The sequence below is a fragment of the Micromys minutus genome, assembly GCF_963924665.1.
Source record: "Micromys minutus genome assembly, chromosome: 1".
In the NCBI taxonomy this organism is placed as follows: Eukaryota; Metazoa; Chordata; class Mammalia; order Rodentia; family Muridae; genus Micromys; species Micromys minutus.
The window spans coordinates 70,842,876-70,863,116 of record NC_137969.1 but is presented as its reverse complement, the minus strand read 5'-3'; the positions used below and the strand labels follow the sequence as shown (position 1 = coordinate 70,863,116).

General features: G+C 44.7%; 1 protein-coding gene across 1 annotated transcript; it reads right to left on the bottom strand.

Annotated features, from left to right (window-relative positions):
• Positions 1-4,234: 4,234 nt before the first annotated feature.
• Positions 4,235-14,811, bottom strand: FCRLA (Fc receptor like A; the record flags this gene model as incomplete). Its single annotated transcript, XM_080941798.1, has 5 exons — positions 14,692-14,811; positions 8,002-8,175; positions 7,264-7,530; positions 6,509-6,793; positions 4,235-4,479 (listed from the first exon to the last, which is right to left on the bottom strand). The coding sequence occupies exons 1-5, from the start codon at positions 14,765-14,767 to the stop codon at positions 4,235-4,237; spliced, it is 1,047 nt and encodes a 348-aa protein (XP_080797924.1). The 5' UTR covers positions 14,768-14,811.
• Positions 14,812-20,241: the final 5,430 nt, after the last annotated feature.

The window sequence follows — 20,241 nt, the reverse complement described above, 5'->3', positions numbered from 1 at the left end:
GAATCAAGTCTTCCACTAGCAGCCTTCAGATGCAGATGTAGAACTCTCAGCTCCTCCTGCACCATGCCTACCTGGATGCTGCCATGTTCCTGACTTGATGCTAATGGACTGAACCTCTGAACCTGTAAGCCAGCCCCAATTAAATGTTGTTATTTTAAGAGTTGCCTTGGTCGCGGTGTCTGTTCACAGCAGTAAAACCCTAACTAAGACAGTCCCTTTACTGGATTCCAGAAGAAACCTGATCACATTAAAAATTCATGAGCTGTGTCATCTTTCTTGAATTTATAGGAATCAGCCTCGGAGCTCATTAGCCATACAGATAATGCATAGAATTGGACCTGAAAAGCATCCTGCCCAATACCTGTTCGTTCCACACTTTCCTCTGAACTTTTCGCAAGTGGGTCTTTTTCTCTACACTAGGCCCTTCCCATAGGATTTTAACTCTTTTCTCCTTTGCACATTGCCAAGGACTTCAGTATGCAGACAGGTTTGGAAATTATTTAGGTCTCTTAGGGTTTTGGTTTTCCTTTTTTAAGGATGTGCTATCCTGTGCAGCCTAGTCTCAAACTCTAAAGTGGGCTAAACTGTTTTTTTCCTCGGTCCTCCGCATGCTGGGACAACAGGCACGTCCCACCACAGTGGGTCTGAGTAATTCTTTGAAATCTGTCATAACAGAACGCCCTGGCAAGATATAACATGATTTGATAAAGACTGTAATAAGTGGAATGTTCTCAGGGACAATGTGGGATAAGGAGACCAGCTCACTACAATGAGTGTGCACTGTGTGTGGCAGGTCCCTGTCAGTACTTCACAGACAGGGACAATTACATCATTCATTTCTCACAGGGGCCTCCAGGGAAGAATTAACACTGGTTCTGTTTTACACGTGAGGAAACTGAGGTCACAGAAGCACGAGGAATGCTTGAGGAGGAATCTCACTCCAAGTGTGATCTCAAGTCCATCTCTCAATGGGGATCCACAACACTGATGCTCAGGGAAGCCTCTTTGTAAGTCTCCTCTCTTATTTCCTTATTTTCCTATTGTTATCCTCTGAGCTACCATTCTTCTCCTGTAAACGTTAGCACCTGCTGTATAATGTTCAATATACGTTTCTCTGTATGTGCATATGTGTGAATATATATATTCTATTTTTCTGTATGTGTGTGTTGTCTGCATGTATGGCTGTGTGCCATGTGCATGCCTAACACGTACAGAGGCTAGGAGAGGGAATCAGATCCCCTGGAACTGTAGTTACAGGTGGTTGTGAGCCTCCATGTGGGTGCTGGAAATTGAACCTAGGTCCCTGGAAGAGCAGCCAGTGGTCTCAACCACGGAACCATTTTTCCATCTCCTACATGTTCAACCTTAAAAAACAAGCTGACACATAGTTCTTTTGTCTTCCATCCTCAGATCCTTCCTGAAAATCTCACAAACTCACCCAGAAGCAGGGCTCTTAGTTGATTCATGATCCAATCAAGTTGACAGTCAAGACCAATCATCACATCCTTGAAGATGCTAAACTTTACTTACCATCATTGTAATCCCATTCCTTTGTTCCTTCATGGTATGTCTAAAATCATCATGTATACACGTGTAAATTATTTCAGACTATAGCATACAGAATAAATAGCACAAAGAGAGGCCACGGTGGGAAGACAACTCTACATGATTCAGGATGATGTGAGTATTCTTCATTCATTAAGGCCATAATAACATAGTGTGCTAACTTATCAGCCAAAGGGTACATTAAGTCGAATTTCTCAAGCTGGCTCTCGTCTTTTGAGAATGAACAATAGCAATCCAAGCATAGAACAAAGGAGTATAAATATCATTAAAGTTGTAGGAAAGTATGTGGGGGCTGTGCAACTGTAGGTCTTACAGATATTAGCATCACTAAAGAGAAGCCAAACGAATTACACTAAGATAACAGAGAAGATGTTGTAAGGAGAAATTTCTCCCAGTGCCTGAAGAAAAAGGACCTAAAGGAGAGAAGTTCCTAGGGACCCTGCTGGAAAAGGATCATGTAGGAAAGTGTTATTATAGAGTTGCTCATTGAAAACATTGTAAGAGGAAGCCTGGCTACCTTCCAGATGTCAGCAGAATCTTGGTGCTGTCTACATGGTGCTGGTTTTGCAGGCATTCAGTTACAGGGGTCATGATGGCTTGCACCGAGTTTCCAGATAGAAGTCAGCGAAGTAAGGCAATACATACATACCACGCATGGTCAGATTCTCTGCAGACAGCCCCCGAGCAGAATATTGTAATGGAGACCTCAGGATGTTGGAGATACATCTACTAAGAAAAGCTGCAAATCCCAACTTGAATTGAACAAAGAAAGTGTGCACACGTGCTGCAAGTATCAGGACCATAGGGGCAGGGCTGCCCAAGCCCAGAGGTTCACATCATGACTCTGTATGCCCTGGAGGCTGGACATACAGTGTGGTGGTTTAAATGAGATGTTCCCGTTAGTCTGGTCATTTGAATAGTGGGTCCCTAGTTAGTGATTGTTTAGGGAGACATAGGAGGTATGACCTTGATGGAGGAAGTATGCCACTGGGGGCAGGCTTTGAGGCTCAAAAGAATCATGACATTTTGACTTCTTGGTCTCTGCTTCCTGCATGAGCTCTCAACTCTTCCTGCCACTATGTTTGGTGCTTGCTGCCGTGTTTCCCTGCCGTGATAATGGTGAACTCTTACTCCTCTAGAACCATTAGCCCCAAATAAACTCTTCCTTCTTGTCTTAGTTAAGAGTTTCATTGCTCGGAAGAGCCATCATGACCACAGCACCATTTAATTGGAGCTGGCTTATGGTTTCAGCGATTTAGCACATTATCATCATAGTGGGAAACATGGCTGCATCCAGGCTGGCATGGTGCTGGAGAAGGAGCTGAAAGCTCTACATTTTGATTCCCAGAAAGCAGGAGGAAACTGTGTCCCACACTGAACATAGCCTGAGCATATATGAGACCTCAAAGACCACCCCCACAGAGGCACACTTCCTACAAGGCCACACCCCCTAACAGTACCATTTCCTATAGCCAAGCATTTAAGAACATGAGTCTGTGGGGGCCATTTCTGTTTAAACCACCACACTTCTGGAAGTTGCCTTGGTGTATTATTACAGCAGAAGAAAAGAGACTTGAGTTTTTTCTTAAATAGTGTTGGGTCTGTAGCTTTTCAGTTGGGATGAATGTTCTTTACCATATAAGATGGACGTGCCTTTGGGACCAGGGATGGAATGCTAGGATTCATGTTTTGAATATTTGGTGTCTAGATTCAACACAATTCTGAAGGCTGTGGAACCTTTAGGGGAGCCTAGACGGCAGAATTAAATCACTGTGAGTAGGCCTTTGAAGGCTATAGCTGCCCCTGGTTCTGGCCAAGGCTCTTTCTTGCCTACCATGATGTGAACACACACTTATCACTGGGACTGAGTCATGCTGCTATGCTTTCGACATGATGGACTGAAACCATGAGACAGTTTCCATTCCTAAGTCATTTTCATTTATTTTGCTCAGAATGTGTGAAAGCAATGGATTCACTAGTATTGGGGCTTCCTTTTATACAGGTATCAATCCTAATCCTGAGAACTTATTACCTAAACACTTCCCAAAGGTTCCTGTTCCTCATGCCATCGTCTTGGGGATGAATATTTCAACACTCGCAGTGGTGCTGCTGAGAGATAACCCAGGGACTAAAGTGCTTGCTGTTCTTCGAAATAAGAGTTCAATTTCCAGCACCCATATTGTGCAGCTCAGAACTTCCTTGAAATCCAGCTCCAGAGAATCTGATACCCTCTTTCACATATGCATATACATGAAAAAAAATTTCACCATAGGTCCGTGGAGGCCTATAAAAATCTAAACCACAGGATTAAACATTACCATGTAATTAATAGTTGTTGAAGGAGAATAATTAAAAGAGATGAGGCCTCAATTAACACCTAGCTTTTATTAGCCTCACATTTTATAACTTTAGCATTAATAAAATTTGGGGACAAGAAAATCTTTTTCCAAGGGTTGTCATATGCATTATAAGATGGTCATCAGCCTCCTTGGCTTATAAAAAATATACAGTTATAGGTAAATTCTGGGTATAACCCTTTATGCATTTATTCACAGTTTCATTAGTCTAACACAGTATCAGACCAGCCTGCAAAACCACATCTGCATAAGTGTGGTACAGAAAGAGCTGGAATTATTGTTTGATTATATCGCAGATGAATAGCTTGCTTTCATTTGTCAGCAACCTTTGTGGTACCAGGCTTCAGGGTGACAGACAAGTCCCTCAACTCCATGACAAGGTGACCAAGGAGAGCTCTTACATCTTGCATTTGTTTGAGAAGAAGGTTCATCTGGTGATAAAGGTGAGGGTCTGGGGAGGAGGATCCTGGCTGCTCAGCAGAAGGAATAGGTGGTGAAGGCAGAATATCAGGAGCTTTTGTAGGAGGAGTTTCTGAAGCAGCTGCTTTCTGAGGAGCTATATTCAAGATGGAGGAAAAAGCAGAATTGAAGGGACCTTCATTATGGGTAGGAAGCACATGCAAGTCAAATCTGTCTGGTCACGGTGGTGCACACCTATAATCCCAGTGCTCAGGAGACCAAGGCAGAGTATTGCAAGTTCAAGCCCAGCCTGGTCTACATAGTGAGCCAGAGGCCAACCAAGGACACAAAGTAAGGCCCTATCTTAAAAACTGAAAGAAAAAAAAAAAAAAAAAAGATGCCTGACTCTGGCCCTGCCCCATGCTGTTAGGAGGCAACCTCACGTTAAGCTCCTATATGAATGTCTTCAAAATCTTCCTTGTTTTAGTTCAGCTAAAACTCTAGAATGCAAATTCAGTATATCCAGAGGCATTCCTGCCTACCACTTTAATGTTACAAGAATACCCTCCATTTCAGCTAAAGCACACCCCCAAATGCGCCTACCATCTTCTAACTAAAGAGTTTAAACTAAGCGTGCTCAGAAGGCACTGCCTAACTGAGAATGTTTAAGAACAGACCAACCCTTACAAGAAAATATATAAACCCCCCAAGCTTTGTTTGAGGAGGGAGGATCTTGCTTTGCAAATAACACCTGTACTCTTCTTGCCTGACACTAAAAACAAATTTTCCTTCACTCTTGTATGCCTTCGCGTGGTGGTTTGAGTACAATAGATGCCACAGGTACATAGGAAGCGGCACTACTATGAGGCCTTATTGGAGTAGATGTGGCCTTGCCGGAGGTAGTGTATCACTGTAAGGTCTCAAAAGCTCATGCCTGTTCTTTACCTGGTGCCTGCCGATCTAGATGTAGCATGCTCAGTGCCTTCTCAGCATTATTAGGTCTACCATACATACTGCCATGTTTCCGGCCACGGCAGTAATTTGTTCCCAGCCCGGCCGACTCTGACTCAAGAGTTCCGAAAACGCTCTCTCCTCCCTATGGCCGGCTGACGCCAAACCCAATCAACACTCCCAAATTTTCACAGCTAGTTGGGGTACGCTTCTCGCAAACTCACGCTCTGCTGGCATACTATTCTCTCTGGAGCCCAGTTGAGTTGCCACGAAAAGGAAAACGCCACACAAACTTAGCTTAGAATCAACAGGTAACACAATCACTAGGCGCAGGAACTAGCACCCTAATTTTGTAAGGTATTCTAAGTTATAAATCCTCCCTTAGCGGATCTGTCACCTGAACCAGGGAGCCTCTGATACCTACATTGCGCTTCCATGCTCTCTCCAGTCCAAAAGGAAGTCTCTCTTGCCTCCCCTCTTCCACTTCCCAAACCGGAAGTCCCACCCACTCGCCCAGTGATTGGTCCCTTGAAATCTTTATTCTTTAGGGAAAGGTTCTGTCTTACGTCCTTCCTACTGTAAATGTAGTTTGTGGCTTGACTGTCCCTGCCTGAGAATCTTCCGCTCGGACACCTCATCATTCTCTTTCAAGGCAGAATTTTATTTCTGGAAGTACACACACTGAAGCCAACCTTTTCTTGTGTGTTACACTAGTCAGCTTCCTCTGCAGGGGCCACTCGAGGCACCCTTTCTTTAGGATGACTATAGCGCTTCTCTTCCACTGTTTTCATACAATGTGTCTTTCTCGTTAGCCTAGGTGACTCGTGGATGTGTGTCAACTCGAACATAGCTTTCCTAATGGTAACGTATAGAATTTGACATACGTTTTACTCTTTCTAGAGGCTGTTTGTTTGAGGTGAGGTCTTACTGTGCGGTCCTGGCTGGCCCTTTCTAGATATTATTTGCATTCTAGGTATTACGCTTCCGCAAATGCTCAGATCACATAGGAATCCTGTATTCTATAGAGAATCAAGAAGGGCCAGCTTAGATCCCGGTTTGATAGGTTCCATGGCCCAAGGAAGACATTCTCTTTCTGAACTCTCTTCTGCCTTAGAGGACTTTGGATTGTTGCCCTGTCTCTCTGAATCCACTCTATCTCCTTCCTCTAGAGTTTGGTTGACAAATCCCCTCTTGTCTCATATGCACCCCACAGGCACACATACACATTAACTTACCCTGTACCCGGATCTCCAGCTGTGGGCTCTGCTTTGAAATTTGCCTGTCCTCAGTTGCTGCCTCACACCAGTAGGAGCCAGAGTGCTCTTCTGAGGCTTTGGGGATCTGGAGTTCTGAAGAGACTCCTCTGATACTCAGTGACCTTCCATCCTTGTAGAAGGAGAAGAGGAGGCGGGAAGCTGACCTCTGCAGGGACAGCTTTGTCTGACAGCTCAGGGTCACTGAGCCTCCCTCTTGGGGCTCACTAGAAGGTAAAGCTTTGAGAACTGGGGCTGCAAACAACTCTAGGAAAAAGACAAGGAGTGAAGAAAAGTTCAACCATTCTGTATACAACAGACCCATAACTTTCCTTACCCATCCTTTCCTCTGGTTCCATTAGGTTTGGTTTCTTTTTAAAAAGGTCCCATTTGAACTTTTTAACTTCTTCCTCCTACTCTTCTTCCTCCCTCTCCTCCCCTCCCCCTCCTCCTTCTCTTCTACCTCCTTTTTCTTCTTCTCATCATCCTCCCTTCCTTCCTGCCTTCCTTTTTTCATATTTCTTCCCTCTCTTCCTCCTCCTTTCCTCCCTCCTCCCTTCTCTTCCTGCTCCTTTCCCTTCTTGGCAGGAACTAGAAAAGATCCATAGATGAACAAATCTGACAACAATCCAGGCTCTGGATCTGTGAACAGCAGAAAGCATATGTCTAGGTGGTTCTGGTCTCTCTGTTCCTTCTCTACCAAAATCTACCACAGCAATACACCCTCAGCCTCTCACCTTGGACGGTAATAGACACAGGGGATGCAGTCTCTCGGCTCCCAGGACCAGGGCTCCTGAAGAGGCCACTGCAGTGGTAGCGCCCACTGTCTGACTTTTGCACCGCGGTGATAGAGAATTCTCTTTTAGGTCCAGCAGGGCCCAGGGCTGAGCCCTCTCGGTAGAAGATGACCTGAGTCAGTGGCCAGTCTTGCCAGGCACGGCAGTGCAGAACTAGTGTGTCTCCTTCAAATATCAAGGTAGCTGGACCTTGGAGGATCAGCCAGTCTGTGGCCCAGAGTAAGAGCTCAGTATCTCTTAAGAGGTCCCAAGAAACAACCATAGCAGATTCCCTAAACTTTCTAGGTCACTTTCTACTCTTTCTAGAGCACCTTACTGCTCTCTGCCCCTTAGAACTCATGTAACAATGCAAAGACCTTCTCTCTCTCTCTGCCCTCCCCCTTTACTCTTGCCCTCTATCCCCAAAGTATACTGGTAACTGAGAAACAATTTTTTACTTAGATTGAACTTAATGTTGTGGATTGCTCACCACAATTCCTCAACCTGTCTTGTGCCTTCATGACTGACCCAGTGTCGAGAGAACAACTCGAGGGCCCAGGACTAAGGACATTTTAAAATGCCTCTTTAAGAATGCAAGTCCCCTGGAATCCGAGGATGGGGAACTAAGTACGTGGAGCTATGCCAGTCTCCTGGGTGTACTGGGGCCATGCGGAGTGGTTAGAGACACTGGGACCTCACCATAGGAAACAATGAGATGGAAGGGCTTGCTGAATGTGTAGCCCTTGAACTGGAAGCCAGCTTCACTGGAACGGGTCATGTCGTCATCCTCCTCCTCCTCCTCAGCAGCAGCATGGCAGCTGCTGTGCTCAGTACTGACTGGTCCTTCACAATTCAGAGTCTCCGAACTGGCAGCTGAGGAGGGATGGTCCAGGGAGAATCAGAAAATGATACTGCAACTTAGGGAACGGGGATAAGAATGACCCTGCACACGGGCTCCTCTGCTGCCCTAGGGAATATCTTCTCGGGAGAGAGGAGGAAGACATCGAACCTCTCCAAGAGACTCCTATGGGTCTTCAGTGGGACAGCTTTGACAGTGGCTCCCTGGCATTCAGGCCTCCTGGTGAAAAGACTATGGTTTAGGGTGGATGGGGGGAGCAGTGGTGAAGGAACAGTAAATTCACCAACATGACATCCAGGATAGTGATAGCCGTGACCCCATAGCAGGAGGAGGGAAAAATGAGCATCAGATTGTAGCACCCACGGTATGTCAGACACTACTGGCACAGTCATGCACTGTTCAGTCTACACAAGACTTTCAGATATGTGTGTTCACCAGCATTTGATCATTTTTGTTGTTGATGATGTTTTATGAGCAAGGTATGCAACTTGCTATGTAGCCCAGGCTGACTTTAAACTTGCAACAATCCTCCTGCCTCAGCCACCGGTGTAAGCTACAATGACAGGTTGTCCATCCTATACATTTTAAAGAAGCAGTTCTACAAAATCAAACTTAAATGTAAATAAAGAAAGACTTGGGGGTTCACTGGGACATGTCGCAGTTGGAAAACTGCTTAGTTTGCATGTAGGTGGAGCAAACATAGCCTTGCAACACCAGTGCATGGGAGGCAGAGACAGGCAAGGTGCTCAGGGGTTGCTGGCCAGCCAGCCAGCTAGCTTCCCTAGGCTACATGGTGAGGCCCAGATCAATGAAAGACTTTGTCTCAATAAAGAACAATAAAAAGGTAGATAATATCTAAGGAGTGTGACACTTGATATTCTCTGCCCTACACTATAACACTTGTATGTACCCATGTGCATGTATACCCACATACATAAACACACATACCCCACACATGCATACAAGTATATTTAAAGCGGAAAGCAGACAGACAGGCAGGTCTGGGGGCTGGGGTAGAACATTTGCTTAGACCGCAAAGGCCCTGGGTTTGACTCCCAACAACAGCACTACTGTAAGAGTCAAGAATGGCGCAAGAATGTCAGGTGTAAGTTTAAAAGCAGTGTTTGTTTTACATCACTGCACAAATGGAGTCTGGTTTACTCTGAGCCTCCTTGGCGACATCCTGCGCTGACTCTCATTTTCCCAAAACTACTTGGTTCTTTAGGGTAGGATATGTTGTCTAACCATCAGATTAAGCCCTGGGACCCCAGTGGAGAAGTTAGGGGAAGGAGTGAAGGAGCTGAAGGGGATTGCAACCCCATGCAGAAGTAGAACAATATCAACTAACTGGATCCCTCAGAGTTCCCAGAGACTAAACCACCAGCCAAATAGTATATATGTGTCTTAGTCAGGGTTTTAATTCTTACACAAACATCATGACCAATAAGGAAGTTGGGGAGGAAAGGGTTTATTCAACTTATACTTCCACATTGCTGTTTATCACCAAAGAGAGTCAGGACTGGAACTCAAGCAGGTCAGGAAGCAGAAGCTGATACAGAGGCCATGGAGGGATGTTGCTTACTGGCTTGCTCAGCTTGCTTTCTTATAAAAACCAGGTCTACCAGCACAGGGATGGCACCAACCATAATGGGCTGAGCCCTCTCACATTGATCAGTAGTTGAGAAAATGACTTACAACTGGATCTCGTAAAGGCATTTTCTCAACTGAGGCTTCCTTCTCTGTGATAACTCCAGCTTGTGTCAAGTTGACACAAAACCAGCAGTACAATTGACCCCTTGTCAACTTGACATACAAACATATTACTATTAAGCCTCAACCTTACTTTCTTATTCATCTCCAAGATCTAAATAACCTTAAGAGTCCCACAGTCTTTACAAAATCTTTCATATTAAAATTTCAATCCCTTTAAAATATCCAATCTCTTTTAAAATTCAAAGTCTTTTTTCAACTCAAAGTCTCTTAACTGTGGGCTCCACTAAAATACTTTCTTCCTTTCAAGAGGGAAAATGTCAGGGCAGAGTCACAATTATAAAGAAAATCAAACTCTAACCGTCTCATGTCTGGGATCCACTCCCGAACTTGTAGGCTCCTCCAAGGGCTTGGGTCACTTCTCCAGCTCTGCCCTTTGTAGCACCTATCTTGTCTTCTGGGCTCCAGTTGCCTGTTCTCCACTGCCGCTGCTGTTCTTTGTGGTCATCTTATGGTACTGGCATCTCCAAAACACTGCTGTCTTCCACTACAACTAGGCTTCACCAATAACCTATCATAGGCTCTCTTCATGGTGCCAAACCTCAGCTGCTCTTCATGACCCCTTCATTCCTTCAAAACCAGTACTACCCGTGTGACTCTTAAACATTACCAAGTCCAGCCACAGCACAAGGTACAACTTTGGCTATCTCTAGAATACAGCCTCTTTGTGCTCTCAGAAAACACTTCCCAGAAGATTTCACCTCAATGATGCTGGTCTCTCTTTTGTAAAAAGATTTATTTGTTTAAATGAGTACACAATGAGCATCAGATCCCATCACAGATGGTTGTGAGCCACCATGTGGTTGCTGGGAATTGAACTCAGAACCTCTGGAAGAGCAGTCAGTGCTCTTAACCACTGAGTCATCTCTCCAGCCCTGCTGGTCTCTTCTTAATCACCACTAATTTCTTAGCTCCAGCTGACTAGCATCAATAGTCCCAGTAATGCAAAGGTTTTGCTTTAGTAGTTCTGGTATCTTGTTAATCACAGCTGATTCTTTAGCCCCAGCTAACCAAAACCACAGAATCTTCACAATCAAAACAGCAACATCCCTGAAAAGAGTCTTTAGTCTTCCCTCTGAAATTTCACAAGCCAGGCCTCCATCTTCTGCACTGTTCTCAACATTATCTTCCAAGCTCCTACAGAACATCTCACAGAGCTCTTAACATCCCAATGGATCTTCTAGCTCAAAGTTCCAAAGTCCTTCTACAGCCCTTTCCAAAACATGGTCAGGTTGTCACAGGAATATCCCACTCCTGGTCCCAATTTGTCTTAGTCAGGGTTTCTATTCCTGCACAAACTTCATGACCAAGAAGCAAGTTGGAGAGGAAAGGGTTTATTCAGCTTTTACTTCCACATCACTGTTCATCACCAAAGGAAGTCAGGACTGGAACCCAAGCAGGTTAGGAAGCAGGAGCTGATGCAGAGGCCATGGAGGGATGTTACTGGCTTGCTTCCCATGGTTTGCTTAGCTTGCTTTCTAATAGAACTCAGGTCTACCAGCCCAGGGATGGCACCAACCATAATGGGCTGAGCCCTCTCACCTTGATCACTAGTTGAGAAAATGTCTTAGAGCTGGATCTCATGGAGGCATTTTCTCAACTGAGGCTCTTTTCTCTGTGATAATTCCAGCTTGTGTCAAGTTGGCACAAAACCAGCCAGTACAATATGGGTGGGTCCATGGCTCCCAGTAGATATGTACCAGAGGATTGCTTTATGTGGGATCAATGGGAAGGGAGGTGCTTGGTCCTGAAGAGGTTGATGCCCCAGCAAAGAGGAGTGCTAGAAGGGTGAGAAGGGAGTGGGGGAGCACCTTTTTAGAGGAAAAGGGGAGGGAAGGTGGGATGGGGGTTTGCAGAGGGGAGACCAGGAAGGGGACAGCATTTGAAATATAAATAAATAAAACAATCAACTTTAAACAAAAATATGTTGTCTACAAAAGAGGTAGCTATACTCCTCTTCCCCTATGATTCCCCTTTCAAGTCTTCATTTTTCTCTGTCTCTTGTTCTTTTTCTTGGTTTTTAGAGACAGTGTTTCTCTGTGTAGCTCTGGCTGTCCTGAAACTTGCTGTGTAGAGCAGGCTATCCTTGAACTCTGGGATCTGCTGACCTCTGCCTCCTGAGAGTTGGCATTAATAGCATATGCAGCTAATTTTCTGCTTTTCAATTATCCCTTACTTTGATGCCCTCTGTCCTTGAACTTGCCCCTGGTAACTGTGCAAAGATTCTTTGCCTCTGGGTGGAAACTTAGCGAGTTCTCCCTACATCTCTACAATCTGTCTCTTAGGTCCATGACTGACCCAGGGTAGGTAAACATCATTTCGCCCAGCTCTGGCTGCTCCTTGCCCTACTTAGTTCATCTCATATCCACATGTGTTTTCTTGTCCACTCCACTCTCTCCCGTCCTGGGAACCTTTGTTCTCATCCACCCCCAGTACCCGGGACTCTCAGACTTTTTAAACTCCTTCATCAAGTCTACTTCCTGGTTCTCCCTGTCTTGGTACCAGTGTTTTCTTTAGCTCCGCCCTCTTCTCTCTACCTCTTTTCAGTTCCTTCACCATCAGATGACTGCACTCAGTGTCCTTTTGTTTTGTTTCTTAAAAAATAAAATAATAAGGCCTCAGGCCTGGAGAGTAGGGTTAGCTGTTAAAAATACTTCTTGGTCTTGCAGAGGATCCAAGTTTGGCTCCTGGCATCCACATGGTGGCTCCCAACCATGTAGAACTCTAGTTGCATTTGATACTCTCTTCTGACCTCTGAAGGCATGCCAAAACAGTCACATATAGTTAGTTAGTTAGTTAAAGTTAAAGCCTTGTTGGCCTAGCTGGCATTTCCATTTGATAAACCTTATATGGTTCTATGGGAGGTATTATTTCTTATTTTCACAACAGAGAAAAGTAAATCCAGATTTATTAAAAGTGATTTTCTTTAAAAAAAAAAAAAAAAAAAAAAAAAAAAAAAAAAAAAAAAACCAACAGGATTTTGCAATGCATCCCTGGTTGGTCCGGTACTTACAATGTGACTTCAGCTGACTTTGAACTCGAGGCAATCCTCATGCCTCAGGCTTCTTAGTCCTGAGATTACAGGTACATGCTCTTATGCTCAACTAAAAGGGAATTTTTTAAAGTGATTTAACTGGGAGAGGGGCTTGAAGTCAGAGTGTATGATACCAAGACCACAGTTCTTGCTACAAAACCAAAAACCTTGGGCCTCCCACAAATAGCTATTGGTTTGGTGGAAAACCAAGCATATGATAAAATTATTGTAGTGTTTGGATAGAAGCAATAACAACAGTGTCAGCAGCAGCCACTGGGGTCCAACAAGGCTTCTTTTGGAAGATGCTACCAAGATGGAGTCTTTAAGGATACTTAGATGCTTGTAAAGGGGAAGGGGACTTTGGAGGTAGAGTTCATTTCAGATGGAGATAACAATATAAGCAAACCTCAGAGGCAGATAGGAATGTGGGCTGTGAGTGGAAAGGTGGGCTGGTTAGGATTTTGTTAGAGTGGGAGTGGAAAGGCTTTGGGGTGTTGAAGAAGAGGCTGAGGAGGTTTAGTAGGGACCAGGTTTGTTTCATGAGCCATGACAAGAGCTTGAGTTTTAGAAGTCACTCTGGATGTAGAGAGGATTCATTCTGTGAGATGAGGCTAAGACAGAGTCAGCCAGGGAGCCACTGCACAGCCCAGTCACAGGTGATGAAGGCTTGTCCTAAGAAAGCGTTTGTAGTGGTTCAGGGAAGGAACTGGTTGGCAAAGCAAATTAGGAGGTAAAATTTGCCAACATTGATGATTCAGAGAATGACAAAGGAAGAGTTCAGAACGCGTTCCGGGTTTCCAGCTGAGGGCTAGTGCAAGGACCTGAGATTAGATAGAAAGTAAATTAAAAGAAATGGGGATCCAGAGGATATGTGAACTCATCTCTGGTCATGTTGTGTTGGTACCGGTGGCACACACAGGTCAAAATGTCTGTGTAAAGGTTACTATTCAATGACAAAGTCAGGGCATGAGTAAAGCTAGAAATGTGCTGAGGCTCTAAAATAGACAACTGCTGCAGGCAAAACACACATATACACTCACACTGTCTCAGTAGGAGATTGTGGGGGAGGGGGAGAGGGAAAAAAGGGAGAGAAGGAGAGAGACAGAGAAAGGGAAAGGTGGGGGGAGACAGAGAGAAAGGGGAAGGATTTAACTATAGAGGACACTAGAGTTTACGGAAGGCAAAGAAAACCTACTGAAGGACCCAAAGACATCCAAGCAGTAAGTGACAGTCCAGAAAACAGAGGCTGCAAGAAAGAATAAGCAGCCAATAGGGCTAGACAAAACAAAGAAACCCATCATGATAAGAATGGGAAAGTGAACAGTGATCTGGCTAGTGCAGAGGTCAGAGGTCACCATACCCTATGTAACCCAGACTCCAGTGGAGGCCACAGTGCATGCACTGACGGGTGAGCAGGCTGGGAGGTGGAGCCGGCAAGCCTGTGCTGCTCTTCCAAGAAAGTGGTGTTCGCAAAGTGTGACCTAAGGTTTGCAGTTGGCAAAGGCTTCATCGTCTGAAGGGACTTTTAGGATGGAAAAGATCTGAATTTTTATGTTTAGAAAGAGCCATTCAGTCCCTCACACCAACTTGTTTTCTATCTGTCCTTGTCCCGCCTAAACAGTAATTCTTTGCAAAGTCAAAGTCAGTCCCTGTTTCTTACCTTTGAGGTTTTTCTCAGGATTAGACATATCTCATTTCCACACCAACATTCAAACATTTTACTTACCCAGTAACATCTGGGCTGCCAGCACAGCAGGACAGACATAAAGAGTCCACTTTATGAGCGTGCAGCTCAACTTCATGGTGACTGTGTTTATACCTCCTGCAACCCCAACATACTGATTTTCTTCAACACGAAACCTCTCAAATTAGAAAAGAGGAAATAAATCTAACTGTCTTGTCTCCACACACCTGTGGCCAAGTCTGTGATTGGCTCTCGTCATTCAGGTTCATACAGGTGGCTTCAACCTTCAGGTTGTAGATGAAATGCTAGGGCTCTCAATTGCTTTTTTGTTTTTTAGTTGTTTTTTTTTTTTTCTTCTTGTTGAGCTCAGGGACTTTTCAAAACATGTTATGATTGGTGATCAATTGGTCTTCAGACTACATCAGAGAAAGGGCAGCCTGACAACAATCCAGCTCACTGGAAAAAGATCAATGAAGGAAAACCACTGGGGTGCAAGCTTTACATACGTTCAGTGATTAAAATACAGCAGGAGAGAGAGGAGGACAGATTGATAGGTTCAGCTGTCAAATTAGTCTCTACTGAATCTGCCCATACAAAGTCCACTCAAACTTGGACCCACATTATTTCTGACCTGTCTCTTAGCTTTGTTTCTGCACCACGACCCAGGCTGTTCAGCCTCGGTGGAAGTCTGCGTACAAGGCAGAGTTAGAACCATGGGAAAGAGCAAAAAGAAAAAGAGAATTTCCAGAGACCCCAGCAAGAAGCCCAGCAATCAGGTTCCCTGCCAAAGCTCAAAACACTGATTCTGAGGATGTGGAGACAGGAATTATCCAGTCCTTGAACAACTGGAAGAGACTGGAGAACTCGGGCAATGTAGAAGTCGCATTGTCTCTCTTCATCTCTGTGTGGGCCTATGGGATCCATGGCCCCTAACTCTAACCAACCGTTAGCTTGGTTATAGGCCCTGTGCCTCTTTGCATGGAGATACCAGTCTTCTAACCTCTCTTGTCACACCACCCACACCCGGGTCCCTGGTAGATTTAAAAGAGAGGAGTGTCATCAGAAATGTGGGTCTCAAAGGCAGAGAGAGGGTGAGACTGCATGGTCAGTGAGTTATGACAAAACAGATCAGGGCAGGCATAGGAAAGCATGGCTTTCTCCACCTAGTATGAGCAGTTAGAATAAGTTTTCCATTATGTAAGATGTGTATGCTTTCTGTGCAGATGGCCCCAGGGAGGCCAGAACTGTTGAACATGGGTGTGGGGGAAGGCAGCCAAGCAGTAAGTCTTGCAGCTGATGTGGTCGAAAAACCTGACAGCTTCAGAAGGGGAAGAGCAATGGAGCCAGCCCCAAGACAAGTTAAATAAACGAATCGTGTTTAGATTAGACTTTTACCCATAAAGCTGCATAACAGATCTTCTCATTAGACAGGACAAAAAGGATATGAAAAACTAATAATTCCCTTATCTTACAACCCCTTGATAAATACTCTCCACGCCCTCTGCACCAGCCTTTACAGAACCAATCCTCAGTGTAGAAAGCTCAAACAACTGATCGATGAACTCTTTTGAATAAATGTGAAATCCCCACACCAAAGAAACTCAAAGGAGCAATATTAGGATGACTAAGTGCTGGGGAGACATTGAGTTAGATCAGCTATCTAGAAACCTCAGACTACTCACAAAGACATGGGACAAATCCGGCCCTCATCCATGCCAAGGCCAATTAGTCCTCTGAGGCCATCCTCACGTGTGTTTGGCTTGTCACTAGTGGACCAATATCCCTACTTTTATTTATGTGTATGTGTGTGTACCTGTTTGTTTGTGTGTGTGCCGAGTACATGCAGGTGCCCTGAAGGGTGAACACTGGATCTTCTGGAACTGAAGTTACAAGTGGTTGTGGGCACGCCATGTGGGTGCTGGAAATGGCATCCTTGTCCTCTGCAAGAGCAAGAGCTCTTAACTGCTCCGGCATATCTTTAATGCACACACACACACACACACACACACACACACACATTTTTGTTTATGCAAAGACCATTGCATACATGGACAACTTGTGGGGAGTTGCTTTTTTCCTTCTACCATGTCCTGTGGATTGAACTCAGGAGGTTGGCATGCTTGGCAGCAGGCTCCCTTACCCACTGAGCCATCTCATCTGCCCAGGAATCTATAGATGTTTTAAATATGGCTTATTTATAAATTGTATTGCTATAAGTGCTTTTCAGTTTATGACTTGCCTCTTTATAATATTATATTTTTATTTTGGGGTACATGGAGGCATGTGCCCATGTATTATCAGGTGCTTATGCATACCAGATGTCAACTCTGGTTGTCAGTCTTTAGGAGCCACCTACTTTGCTTTTAAGACAGGGTCCTCTCCCTGAGACCTGGGTCTTATAGATTAAGTTGGGCTGACAGGTCAGCAACTCCTGTTTTCATTTCCCCAGCAGTGGCATTGCCTGTGTTTTTTTGATGTGGGTGCTGAAGTTCAAACTCAAGTCTTTGTGCTTACAGGACGTACAAACTATCTCCCTCTGCACCTTCACGGAGGCAATGGGAGGGGGAGGGGGTTGGGATTATGGGAAATGTAAATGCAGACGATATCCAATTTTAAAAAGTAAAAAAAAAAAAAAAAAAACTATCACCCTTATCTCCCCAGCCTCACTTTTTCTGTTTGAAGACCATTTTAATCAAGACAGAAAGACATATACACAGCACACATGTTTAAAGGGTAGGCTTTGGTGAATGTGGATAAAGTATGCACATGGGAAACTGTTGCAGTAAGGGAAATGGACAAGCAGCTCCTGAACTGTTTCTTACGTCCCTCCGCAAGCTCTGTGTGCCCACCTTCTCTAAGCAACCGCTGATTTCTTTACCATCACTGGGGTTTGCAGCAGAGCTTCTGTAAGTTCGTGCACATCCTTTTCGCCTGGTTTCTCTCATTCAGTATGCCTGCTTCCAGACACATCTGTTGTAGCTCTTTTCGTTTGGCATGTGGCTATACCACACGCTGCTATCCACTGAAACTATGGTCTGCCACTGGATTGTTTCTATGTATGGCTTTGACAAACAAAGCTATTACGTGCTCTCGGGTACATGTTGGGTACCTAAGAGTGAACTGGCTGGGTCCATACAGATGTTTTTACATATGTACATACTTTGCCTATTCGCAATATTATTATTATTATTTTAGTTTATACGTTTATTTTTCCTTTTTTTGAGACAGGATCTCTCTATGTATCCCTGGCTGTCATGGAATTCACTGTGCAGAACAGGCTGGTCTCAAACTCACAGGTCTGCTTCTGCCTCCCAAATGCTGGTTTTTAATCTTTTATGTGTATGGTGTTTTTCCTGCATGTTGGCTGTGCCAGAAAGAGGGCATCAGGTCCCCTGAAACTGGAGCTACAGATGGCTGTGAGCCACCACGTGGTTGCTGGGAACTGAATCCGTGGCCTCTGGAAGAGCAGCTTGTGCTCTTAACTGCTGAGCCATCTCTCCAGCCCCTCTCCTTTTTCTTTCGATAGTTTGATACAGGGTCTTATTGTTAGGTTTCAGGAGATTCTACCAGGCTCCTCCCATGGACCATCATCTGCTGCCAGGTGCCCCGTGCTCTCGCTCTCCCCACCCCTCGGTTCCTGGGGGTCTCTGTTCCTCTTTCTGTCCTCCCATCTGTCTGGCTCTACTCCTTCTCCAGGTCCCCACCTCTCTCCATTTCCCAATAAACCCCCTTTATACCAGATCTATCACATGCTGTAGAGACTCAGGGGCACATCTTGTCATTGCCCCCGCCTCAGGTACCCTCACCTCATTATATTTCATAACACTTAACTGTGGATCACACTGGCCTAGGACTCATATCTAGCCCATGTTGACTTTGAATTCACGACAATCCTCCTGCTTCAGCCTCTTAGAAGGCATTATAGGCATGAGCCACCACATCTGGCTTTGTTTTTAAACTTAAGAAAAGTGTTACCCATCTTTCCAGATTGCATTTAGTCTGAGCTCTTCATAAAAATAGGACTAATATAAGCATATGAGGAACTTATTCTACATTTCAGCCCATGTACTTAAGAAGACAAGGAGGTTCCACCTGTTTTCTGAAAGTAGGAGAACAAGGAAGGCTTGTCATGTACTTCACATCCAAAAGCCTGGCTCTCAGGGAAGTCTGTGGTTTCTCGGCTGAATCTGAAGATGTGAGAAGCAACAGTGTTGATAATGGATGGTGGAGCTCAAAAAGAGAAGTCAGGTTCCCCTCCCTCTACCTCTGAATGGAAATGGGTGTGGGCCTTCTGCAGTGTATGAGGACAGATCCTCTTTCCTCAAACCACTGACTCATTTCTTCCATGAATCCCTCACAAACACAGCCTGAAATAACATCTCACCAGCTCTCTGTGTCTCCTTTAGCCCAGTCATGTTGGCACACGTTAACCATCACAGTGGCTGGTGATTGGACAGTCCCACCAGCAGCATAGGAAAACTCTGGTTATTAAGGACTATTTGTTAAGATGCTGTATTACTCCATATAGTGTAAAACAGTGCTTTCGTGGGCTAAGCTTACTCGGAGCGACTCTATCTTATAAGCAAACACAGAAGTAGGACGACTCTGCACCTTGAGGGGCATATAAACAATATCACCGTTCCAGCACCACCCGCAAGACACAGACAGATAATCCTGCAAAGTATGAAGGGTGCCACCACCACCCTATAAGTTTATCAAAATAAATTGGAACTGTAGGAACATGGGTATATAAAAAAAATCATATCAAGGTCCCAGGACTTGTTAGACACATTAGTCAGAGGAGAGGGTATTACCACTTCTTCATGAGGTTTATAAAAGGGAGGGCACCCAGCACTACAATGGCGGTGAGTGGCCCCACCAACCTGTCAAGTGACCATCTAGTATGTATGTCAAAGGACTCCTGTCTGTCCCTGGAGCTCCAGCTCAGCACAATCCTGCTGCTGGCACAGCGTGCCTGAACTGTAATCCATTCATCTGGCCTCCCACCCATCTGGTTCTGCCGTCATTCTGTCTGTCCCTTCATCTGGGCCAGCTCCTGCTCTTTGTTTCTATAACCTCCATGGTCCCACCCCTTGTTTCTGAAGTTCAACTCTGACCTTGCATCTGACCCTACAGCAGTAGTAGGCAGTGTTTCCAGCAGACCCACGGCCTTATTCCTGAAGGGATTGTACATACCTATTCGTTTCCAAGCTTCCGCCTCGAAGAGTTCCCTTGAGTTTTTAACTCTTCAGTAGCCTTTTAACTCTTTGCAGTCATCTGTAACAGACAGACAGATGATTGATAGATAGGTAGATAGCTATATAGGTGGCTATAAATAGATGATAGATAGATGATACATATAGACAAATGATACATACATACATACATTTTGTGTATATATAGATTATAAGATTATATGTGTATATGTAGATAGATTATAGATTCACCATGTAATATGTAATCTGAGTGTTATTATTAGTAATTAAGATTAGAATAAAAGAACTTGGATCTGTGTAGGCAGCTGTGAAGGAAAGAGGAACCACTTGGCAAATTGTTGCCAACAACCCACCACACCTTGGGAATTTGTTATGA